Here is an 11,704-nt window from a genome sequence, read left to right on the forward strand (position 1 = left end):
AGAGAACCCACAGATAGTGGGGGTAGGGGGCGGTTCACAAAAACATATAGGACAAGCAACTTATCTAAATTTTATAGAAATGTTCAACACTTCAACAAGAAACAAACCAAATAATCCCATTTAGAAATGGGGAAAGGACATGAACAGGACTCCACCAAAGAACATATTCAGGACCAACAAGCACATACGTGCTTGCAATCATTAGCCTCTAGAGAGATGCAGCAGAATTGATAAAGAAATTCTAGTACATCTACACAGTGGATTACTCTGCATCCCTAAAAACCAGGGATGAAACCCCCAAACACCGTGGCATGGATGGACCTGGAAGCCATTAAGCCGAACGAAGTTCATCAACCATAAAAGGGCAAATATTGTATGAGTGCACTATTACAAGGATAAACACCAAGACGAAGTCAGGCTTCCGAGTGCTGGTCATGTCATCTTCTAATCCGGTCTCCCAAGCAATGAGGTAGTGAAGCCTTTCTAGAGCTCAGAAACCATATATTACTCCCCTATTTGTACACCTTAAAACCCACTTCAAGAGAGGAGGGATCACCTCAGCTGGGGTCAGTTTTGCAAGATAGGGTGGGGGAAACAGAAAGATTTCTCCCAAGGCTTCTTCCCCAAATATGTTAGACTTAGGACACTGCTCGCAGCTAATAGTGAATAATTGTCAAGGTACTTCCCTGAAGATAGTCAGCTGCCAGACTGTTTACTGTCTAGTCCCACCAGGATAGGCCTGCTCCCTGCTGCTAAGGACAATGGGCTACTTCTCCCTAAAGGCTTGCAGTCATCCATTTGGTTCCTGTAGGTGGGCTTCACACCCTACTTATAATGGTCTCTATAGTTGAGCCAGGGAACAGGTCAAACCGGCTCAGTGACATCCAGAGTTGGGCTGCCATCCTGAATTTAGGATTTGCCCATCTTGCCACATGCATACCCCCCAATCCCTCCTCTTCCTATTATGTGTATATCCCTAGATTGCCCCCCTCTCATTGCTGTATAACCTATAGCACAACCCTTTCCTGTGACGTATGTCTTCACCTGTAATTAGGGGGATTGCATGTCCCCAGAGACTATAAAAACCTTGGTTAGCATTAAATATCTCACTCTCTCCATGTGGACCACCAAGTGAGGCTGAGGTGAGCATGCTACCATGAAATGTGTTGACTCCATTATTTCAATCTCTCTTCTATCTCTCATGCTCTCTATGACTTTACTATAATCTTTATTCATTATCACTGAACGATTGCGCCTACCGGACTTGTGATGATGTGTAGGGGGTGAAGGAGGAGACCAATTAGTTGCTGCCATATTACACTGCTCTATGATTACCCCCAATCAACAGTCACTTCTACAAGAATGATTAGCAAACCAGACTGGAATTTCAAGGTACGAGGTGGGGGAGGGACATAACCCTCTTGGAGAAGGGGGTTATACTTCTGTTGGGGTGGGGCTAGCTTCTTCCCAACCCTTGGTGACCCAGGCCAAGGGCTACAGAAAACTGGGGCTTTAGATTCTGTCCTTTCAAGGCACACAGCAGCCTTTACAAGCCATACCAGAGGTTGATTTGGAAACCCACTTAGCAAACTTGACTTCGCCAAAAATTCATGTGTAGCACATTTAAGGAACCGGCCTACGTCCTTGGACTTAAGATGGAAAAGCCCTAGAGCAGTGGTTCTCCACCTTCCTCAAGCTGTGACCCTTGCAGACAGGTCCTCACGTGGTGGTGACCCCCCCACCCAACCATAAAATTATTTTCGTTGCTTCTTCATCACTGTCATTTTGCTACTATTATGAATCTTGCGACCCCTGTGAAAGGGTCATTCGACCCCCAAAGTGAAAGATGCAGATGGCTTCCCAAGGTTATGGAATTGGTCAGCATTGGACTTTGGGATGCCCAATATATGGTGGTCGGAGACTAGTCACTATTTTCATGCTCTCTTTGCTTTTTTCTTTGATATTCGCCTTTGTGAATGCATGTCATTGAAAGTGTTTCCCTAGCCCCACCCCTCATTGTGTAAACAGTGTCCAGTCACTTAAGCTTTCAGTCTCTACAAGTCAATAGTTCGTATATTGCAGTTAGGTTAAAAATGTAACATCTTATCCAGGGGTCCTCAAACTATGGCCCGTAGGCCACATGCGGGCCCGCCAAGGACATTTATCCGGTCCACCTGATGTTTTTATCCCATTTTGTTTTTTTACTTCGAAATAAGATATGTGCAGTGCGCATAGGAATTTGTTCATAGTTTTTTTTTAAACTATAGTACGGCCCTCCAATGGGTCTGAGGGACAGTGAACTGGCCCCCCTGTTTAAAAAGTCTGAGGACCCCTAATCTTATCATTTGATCTCCCTTTTGACTCATTTTATATGTGTTCCTGTTTTTAATAGTCTCCTCTTTCTTTTCAATGGAGGTTTTTTTTCTGTTTTATTTTGTCATTGTTTTTGTTTGTTTCTTTGTTTCCTCTTGTTTTTGTTTCATATGGTTTTGGGGCTATTTTGTATATGAAATCCAGGAGAGGTACATCTATAGAGACTAGCTGGATTAATAATTTTGTAAAGGCATAGCAGGAGAGGTTGTGGGGGGGGGCGGGAGGAATGGTGAGCTAACAACAATGATCAAAAGAAAGAAGATGCTCTAAGCTTCATGCTAGTGGTGATTGTGCATCACTTCTTAATATGATTGAACTACTGAACTACATGATATTTAAATGTTGTGCCATAAAACTGTTGTTTTTTTTTAAACAATGAGTGATCACCTCATTCCAGCTTTAATAGCAAATTCCAAAACACAGAAAACAATCAGTGTTGGTGAAGGTGTGGAGATATTGGAACCTTCATAGATCACTGACAGGCTGTAAAATGGTGCAACTGTTGTGGGAAAATAGTATGGTGCCTCCTGAAAACGTCCGAAATAAAAACACCATAGCAATCTATCCACTTTGTATATACAGTAGAGAAATAAGTGCTGAGATGTGAATATGCATGCATACCCATGTTCATCCCAGCACTACTCACAACAGCAGAAAGAGATAAACAACTCAAACGCCCATCAATGGAAGAACGGACATGCTAACTGTGGTACAGACACACCTGCTGTGGAATACTATTCTGAGGCAGTGAATTTCTTGATATGGCTTTTCTAGCCATAGTCTTTGTAACTCCTACCAGACAACTTTTCCCTAATGGGTCTGTCATTAAGAGAAGGTGGTGGAAGATGATGATATGTGATTATGTGATTCCGTCATGAGTGATTGATACCAGGGCTAATTGTGATTGTGAAAACTTGGAACTCTAACGTGGGGGTTGGTCGATTTTGCTATCCCACTAGGTGTAAAAGGATCTATTTCAGAAGCAGAAAGGAAGTCTAACTGCCACCAAGAGGGAAGAGCCAGGAGTGGCGTTCATCCATTGGACTTCAAGAGTCCTCTGTGCCAAGCCTCCTCCATCGAGGGACCTGGCAGCCATGATGGCCGCGGAGCAGCAGAGCTGGGCACGCCAAAGGATGCCTAGTGGGAGGCTCACCCTCAGGAGAGGGGCCGTCGGGCACTGGGCTTGCTGACGCACAGAGAGCAGAGGCAAAGGCATTTGAGGCGTTCATTGGTAGTAGCTAATGAAGTTTGTAACCTTGCCCAAGCAAGGCAGACGCCAGGTCAAGGGCTAGAGAGAGGCCTTCCTGCAGGTATGGCTGAGCAGAGACACTGCCGACCCAAGAGCTACATCCTGAACATTTCTGCTAAATCACAGCCTGTGAACTTCCCTAGTCAGTTCCATCATAGTGAATGTAGTCTATGAACTCCGTGTGGACATTGCCATGCATGATTAAACCCAGCAGAGATGCAGAGTGTTGTGGGAGGAACGGCTGGCGTCCGCCTGGAGGCATGTCTGACCCTGCCTCATAGCAGTCAGCCTTGGGCAGCTGACCCTGGCGGTGCTCCTCCTTGGGAAGTCAGATGTCAGTCACCCTCCACCTGGTGTAAACGCCATGTTTAAGAGTGAATCGATGGATCCCATTATAACATGGATGTTACGGTGAGTAACACTAGTCGATCACCAAAGAACACATCTTGCCTGAGACCACTGTTGCAAAAAGTTAAGAAAAGTTTTCACACAAAAAGAAACCTGCTTCTGGAGGGGCAGGGAGGGGAAATCACTGACTAGAGGTAGATGCATGTTACCTTGGAAAGAGGAAAGCACTATGCAATAAGAGAAAAGTTAGTCCTAAACCACGAGGGCAGGAAAAGACAGGGGGAGCAGTGTGGGATTAAAGGCACTGGACATAAATTCTGTTAGATACACAATCGCCCAATAATGGTGATCCGTGAGTAGACAAGGAACAAACACATGCTGAATGGGTGTGAGAGGGAGCAGGAAGTGTACCCATGAATATATATATAGGTTTGACGGAGAATATTTGTGCATACCTTTGCTGCATTCATATTCCTGAACATGGGGAGCATCCATAGGGAACCACTCATCTTGAAAGAAGGAGTCACTGAACCTAGGGACATAGGACCATAGTCTCCACAGACACCAAGGTGTCTGCTTACAAATAGTTTACAGATAACAATGTTCTAGATCCTATGTTGGCGATTAGTGACTGGGGTCTTGAAAGCTCATGAACGGTCATCAGAGGTGTTTATTGATCTCTCCTTGACTGGAAGAAAGGGTGAATAAAATTTAAGATGCAAGGAAGCAATTAGTGTGATGGGCTAGTGGACCACAGAAACACCTACCTCCATGACCCTGAAACCAGAAGCACTAAATGGTGCCCTGCTACCAATATGTTCAGACCCCACCCTGAAAGGGATCTCATTAGAAGACCCTAGACACAGTGGTGGGGCACGTAGAAGACACTCAAAATCATGAAGAAGACCACGCTTACTGGTCCGATACAGACTACTGGAACCTTCAAGACTCTGGTCCATAGTCCCGCTTCATGTCTGGAAAGGAGTTCACCCCAATGGTTCGATTGTCAGCAAAGCAGTAGACAGATGTAGAAAGGCAACAATCTCACTAAGGAACTACGCACACGGTAGAATAAACAATCACTAGAGACCAAAGGAGCAGCGTTTATCCAAGGAAAAAGCTCAAAGAGGGTGAAGGAAGAATCAAAAGCGGGAACACAAGGAGGAATTGAGAGATTGAAATGAAGCCAAGGAATGTAGAGGATGCCTGGCCATCTCCAGAGGCTGGGAGAGAGGCTCGGAGAAGTTCCTTGCTGTGAAGCCTCAGAGGAATCAACACAACCAACACCGAGTTCGGATGGCTAGCATCTGGAACCGGAACCGCGAGACAATGAAATTCTGTTCTCACACGTTGGTGGTCCTTTGCTAAGGCGGCTCTGGGAACAAAGTCCCCGGGGTTGGGTGTGTTCCAGATCATCCCAGTAGTCTGGTCCATTGTTCCAGCCTGGGCAATCTTTTCAGACCTAGTGTCTGCCGGCCTTCCTACTGTTCCTCAGCCTCCAGGCCACGTGCTGTCCAACTCCAGAGCCCGGGGAGTAAACTGGAGTGAGCTCCATCTTTATGAATGGCGCCTTGTGATCTGCAGTGCTAACAGTGTCCACACTCACGACGTTTCATTTTCTTGTCATCCAGGGACGGTTGGGGCCCAGGTCCTTTCCAAGGTCTTGCTCAGGGTCCTTTGCTCTTGGACCTTCTGCCATCAGCCTAGCCTGGCCTTCCCACTGCCTCCAGGTCACCACACCTTTGCCCAGTCCCTCAGCCTTTGGGGACACACATGGCACAGCACTGGTCAGTGTGTGCTCTGTGTCCGATGCCTATTTAACTACTGAACTCTTCAAACCGGAAGGCTTTCCTTCTCCAGAACCCTCCTCCCTTCCGCACCGTCACCGGATGCACGCAGCTCCTGGAAGTCCTTTTAGACCAGCGATTCTCACGCTGTGACCCTTTCGTACAGCTCCTCATGTGGGGGGACCCCAACCATAACATGATTTTCGTTGCTACTTCATCACTGTCATTTTGCTACTGTTATGAATCATAATGTAAAATCTGATCTGCAGGACGTATTTTCATTGTTACACGTTGAATATCATTAAACAGAATTAAAGCATCGTGATGAATCACAAAACAATATGTACTTATATATTGTGAAATAGTTATGTGTTTTCCGATGGTCTTAGGCGACCCCTGTGAAATGGGCGTGCGACCCCCAAAGGGGTCGTGACCCACAGGTTGAGAACCGCTGGTTTAGACAGTATCACTCCCTCCACGGATCCAAGACCTTCAAGGATGGCCCGTGGCTGACCTGAAAGTGTCCGGACCTCTTGGTCTAGAGAGGAAGAACTGGAAGAAGGCTGTGTGACTCCTCCAGACCGCCCCTCCCCTCACTTCACAGACACATGCATCCCTCAGGAACTCCATCTCCACAGGGCCAGGCCCGCAGATGTCTACCCACTGCATGCCAGCTCTCAGTTTAATTCTACTTGGGCATTAGCTCCAGGGTTCACTAGGTCCTAGAGGCATTTGCATTTCAACAGGAGCCGCTGAAAGACCCAAGACCATCACACCCAAAGTCACAAAGCCAAATGCCAACACGGTGACAGTTGAAGCAGGTGGTTTTTGGGAGCATGGTCCTCCCATCTGTGCGGTCACCTCATCTGCGGCTGGCTTTGTAGACACAAAAGCCTTCTGGGCTCAAGCCCACCCTTTTCCCCAGACCCATTTCTGGAGGCTTCTTCTCCAGCCAAGGGGCACCCAGACCCCAGGGGAGCTGATGATTTGCCCCTGGTGAACCTCGGCAGCTAAGGCTCCTGGGCGTAAAGGCCTCAGAAGCGCCTCTGGCCACTGCCATTATCACCACTGAATAACATCACAAACGGATGTCTCCAGCAGAAGCCTGGTCAAAACAGAGTCTTAATTATAATAAAGTGCCACATTTTGCAATGCTAATAGCGATGGAGATAGCAATTAAGTGTGTGAAGAAGGGCAAGTGTTTTCCCAGCGGACTCAGCAAGACACTGCTAGCACATTAGTGAGAGCTGGCGCGAAGAGCTGTCCTGGATGTGGGAGCAATCCCAGATTCTGATCCACGTCCTTCTCCAGAAGACAGAGAGGAAGAGGAGGAAGAGACAGCGGGAAATAGGCAGGTTCCCAGTCCTGGGAGACTGTCAGAGCCCTTTGTGTTTGCCTAGGAATACACCTGCATCTCTGTAATCCAGCCCCCTGTCCCCGCCTGGGTTAAGTTTGACTGCTTTGCCCTGGATGTGGCCAAAAGAGCCCAGGTTCCTGCCTCAGTTGGTGGGAAGGGGAGCAAGGCATGTGTCCTGGGGGGAGGGGGTGACAAAATCAGGCTAGTTCACCATGTGACCCATAATAGGGATGCAGAGGCACCCTGGCCACAGCTGCACATGGGAGCTGAGGTTGACAGGGAGTGAACTTGAAGAGTTAATCTGCTCTTATTTTATGATGGAAATACAGTTAGTGAGAAGTATAGACTTTGTTCAGAAGTAACTGAGCTAGAATCCTCCTTCGCGGTGGCTCGGAGCTAAAGCCCTCTATCTGCCTCCCGGGGCATCTTGCCATCTTGGCCAGGAATGAATTCCCCCTGGTGCTGGCTAAGCCATGCCCTGATTCTTATCTGCGTGTTAGGGATCTCCCAGGCTTCCTCCCTCCGCTCACAAAAGGCCAAAAGGCCGGGTCCTGCATACCTGACCCGTCTCCTGGAGATCTGGGGTCTCTAAATAAAGGAAGCTAGGGAACATTGTATCTTGGTTAAAACAAAACTTTGTCTTCCTAGGCTTGTACCTGTCATTTCAAGATGTGTGTCTGTCTGTCTGAAAGCACTGTTGCACTCAGCCTGTATATATAGATATATCCCGGGAGAACAAAGGGGCGTCAAACCTAGAATCTTTGGACTCCACCTGGTTTCTGCAACTTGGAAACAGTGACTGGGCAAATCAGACCCTCTGGGTGCCCACCCTACGATAAAGTGAGGGGCAGAGATGGACTTAAGGTTGAAGAGCATTGAAAAGGGATCTCCATTTGTTCCCAAGCTACCACCGTGATGTGCATGGACACCTAGCTTGGGGGTACGGCCAATACGTGCCATGTTTGCAAGTAGAATTGTGCCGGTCAATCGCCCATACCCTACCAGAGGCACCGGCAGAGGTTTGCACCCTAAAGCAGCTGCTTGCTTTGGCGTGAACTTGGCTTATTCTGGAGAAGCCTGAGGGAGAGGCTTCAGGGCCTAGGGGGTTGACAGGGAGGAAACGCAAGGGCAACGTTGCTCACAATGGCTCTGGCCTGCATTTGGAGCCCGGGTCCATGGATGGCCCAAATGGTCTTCAACTGTGGACCACAAGTTAGCAGCACCAACCCACCAGGCAGTGACGTGCGGGAAAGGCCTGGCAGTCTGTTACCATAAACACAAGCGTCGAGAAGTCCCTGTGAGGAGCAGTGGGTTCGGACACAGCCCTCTGACCCATGGGAGAGCCGCGCATAGTCAGAATCAACTCACTGGCAATGGTATGGTTTGTTTCACTTGGCTTTGCTACCAATAGGCTGAGTTCACAGGGAGTGAGGACCCTGTTGGCCAAGAAACTCAAGCTTAGACTTGGAGACAAACCACTTAGGCCGGTTGTTACAGAAAGCAGGGAGCCTCTGGATCTGTAAGGAGTCCCCTCAAACCTGCCTTCCTTCTGAGGCCCCTTCTAAATGACGAAATGATGTCCTGGGGGGTGGTCCTTCTAGAAGACTCCGATCCAGGGACCAAGATAGTTCTCATCTGGTTGGAGCAGAAGTTTGTACTAGGAGCACTCCTTCATCCTCAGCGGCTCTGGGGGCTCTTCTCCCCTGATCCTACGGCAAGTGCTCCAGCAACTCCCCCCCCCCCCCCCCTGCCAGGACCAGGACAGGCCAGTGTCCAATATAGCAAGACCAGAGCCAGGAGGAGTGGTGCTGGAGGATGCTTTTGTACGAGCCTGCCTTTTCTCATTGGAAAACTAACCTACAGCTATCTCTGTCTAAGCACGAACCATAGTGACTTGATGCTTTTCGGGATTGAAAAGGTCAAATATTAGTTTTATACAGTTCCACGTAATCTATGTATGTAGCCAATGAAAGACACAGAGAGAAAGGCTTAGAAGGCTCCCGTCGACCTCTGAGCCAGGGTTACTCCTGGGAAAAGAGCAGGCTTGGAGGGGCAGGATGGAAAAGGGGAACCCGGTGCCTTTCCTCTGGCTATCACAGGAAGGCATCACGAATGGGTCTGTGCAGGAGGCTGGCTGACAGTTCTTCCCCACGGAAGCTTTGGGAGAAGGGACATTTAGAACTTGCACAAGTGAAAAACCCTCCCAAGGGGCACTGACAACTCTGGCCCGGCCAGCGGGGGGTGCTTGGACATGGGGGTGTAGGGACGACCTCCCACCTGTGCAGGGAACAGATTCTGTCCCTCCCTACGAGGGGCATCTGCCTCCAAAGGGAAGAGGCAGACCTGAGCATCCCTCCTGCCTTCTAGAGCTCTCTCCTTAGATGCCCCTCCACCAACGCCCTCCCACCCCTCCACCAAGGGACCATGCCCTGGGCTGCCTTCCCTCCGAGGTACCACCGTGGAGCCATGCTCTCGGCAACTCTGCTCAGGAGAGCGCCAGCCTGCTGCATTCCGCATGGGGTGCCCGAGGCTCTGGGCAAGAGTGCTTGCTGGGGCCGAGCAGGGGCTGGAGTTGCCTCTACTCCAGGACCTCCCAGTTCTGGCTTCCCAGGGTGGCACAGTCGGGCTCCCTGCATACCCAGGCCCAACCAGGAGGAGTCTCCAGACCTTTATTAAACAGGCATTGGTCACCACTTGCTTTGGGTCCACAATATCCACCAAAGGCTCCTTCATGGCCACGTCCCGGATACAGGTCATGTCAAAGCCATAGACATTCTCCCACCCTGTGGGGACAGAGAAAGACATCATGGTAGATGGCCAGACCCCCAGAGGCTTACCCTGACCCTCTTAAGTCCCAGAGTGGGCATGCACCAGAGAGTGAAGTGCGGCCTGGTTCCCTCCACATTGCAACGGGTTGGGGCGGTCACCTTGACGACGGGGACGGGCAGTTTGCAGCAGGCCCATCTCGTTTGTGAGCTCATGGAAAAGGCAGGGCCTGCCTGATGGCTAGAAGGAGCCCAGCCGAGGGATGCGGAGACACTTCCCCAAGCTCACGAAGCTCAGAGATAGCAGGGCCAAGATGAGATCCCACGTTAGCTCTTTCCTCTATCGCCTCTCCTGTCCCCTTCTCCACACCAGTAGCCTCCTGGGCGCTGCCGGCCACATTCGTGTCTCTGAGCGCTGTGTCCAGGCAATTCTCCACACCGGGGAATATCTGCCTCTCTCTCTTTCCCTGTCCCCCACCCCCACCCCCCTCTGAGCCTTCCGTACAGCAGAGAAACCTCATGGGCTCTGCAGTGATGGGAACTGTAGTCTGAGTCCCAGTGTGCCCCCACCACTGACGACTGGTCGGGGCCGTGTGCAAAAATCAGACCCTCAGCTTTCTCAGGTGCACACAGTGGGGTCACAGGGCCCAGGAGCTGCTCGAGCTTTCTCACATGGATGCCCTCCCTGAGCACTCATCCCATAAGAAGTCACCTCCAGAGGGGCACACGTGACCCCAGGTGTGCTCCTGGGCCCCGTGGGATTGATTGGTCATAACGTGCTTGGGGGGCAGTGGGTGGAAGAGACTATGGAGGTGGCTAGGGAGGAAAGGGGAAAGGAGGGAAGGAAGGTGAGGGGCCAGAGGAAGGAGAGAAAAGGGTGAGGGGAGAGAGGAGAAAAGAGAAGACCATTGGGGGAGGATGTTGGTGAGAACATAACTGCAAGTCTGAGGGGCCAGGATTGCCCGTAAACAACGTAGCTGTTACCCCTCAATGATCACTGTCATCAGGGATAGTCGGCCACAGGTCAGACCCTTCCTTTCCTTGACCCAGAAACCCCCACAAGAACACCCCTCCATTGCAGGCCAAGAGACATCGTGATGAGGAGACGTTGGCATCTGGTTCACACACCATGGCTAGCCCAACTTCACCCCTCAGAGCAGCGGTTCTCAACCTGTGGGTCGTGACCCCTTTGGGGGTCAAACAGTCCTTTCACCGGAGTCATCCAATTCAGAACAGTAGCAAAATGACAGTGATGAAGTAGCAATGAAAATCATTTTGTGGGTGGGGGGTCACCACCACATGAGGAACTGTATGAAAGGGTCCCGCATTGGGAAGGTTGAGAACCACTGTCTCAGAGAGTCAGTGGAGCCAGGGACCAAACCCATCCTCCCCCTGCCCCTTGAGCCACCAGGACCCAGCAGTGACCAGAACCCAGGGGTGTGATTTCCTCTCCCACAGGACAGAGACGGGCCTTAGCAGAGATTTCTATTTCAGGGCAGCTGGACCTCTGCAGCTGTTTATTCAGATGGATTTAGAAATGTATTGGATTAGAGATGCTCTTCTCTGTCTAACGCGATGAAACCTCCTTGCGAAACCACTCGTCTGTCAAATGGAACCTTAGGGAATGCTGTGTCCCTGTGTGGGTTAGAGAGGGGCGGTGGGAGGAGGCAGAGTGGATGGCCAGGGGAAATCCCTTCTCTTTTTTTACTTGGCTTCCTTTCTAAGGCTCCCAAAGGCCTTCCTTAGAGAGAAGAAGGCAGAGGAGATAATTCACCTCCTAACAGGAGAGCCTTTGGGTCAAGTTCTGGCTGGAGGACAAGATTTC

The 11,704-nt window shown here is 50.0% G+C and overlaps 1 protein-coding gene across 1 annotated transcript in view; it reads right to left on the reverse strand.

The window, feature by feature from the left end:
* Positions 1-11,704, reverse strand: part of PRMT8 (protein arginine methyltransferase 8) — a 114,120-nt gene that overhangs the window by 19,386 nt on the left and 83,030 nt on the right. The window contains exon 7 of the mRNA XM_045285865.1: positions 9,782-9,897. Within this exon, the coding sequence (XP_045141800.1) occupies positions 9,782-9,897 (116 nt within the window). The remainder of the gene's footprint in view (positions 1-9,781; positions 9,898-11,704) is intronic.

Source organism: Echinops telfairi, unplaced genomic scaffold (assembly GCF_000313985.2).
Source record: "Echinops telfairi isolate 266 unplaced genomic scaffold, ASM31398v2 ScPeMD7_7479;HRSCAF=8517, whole genome shotgun sequence".
Lineage (NCBI taxonomy): Eukaryota > Metazoa > Chordata > Mammalia > Afrosoricida > Tenrecidae > Echinops > Echinops telfairi.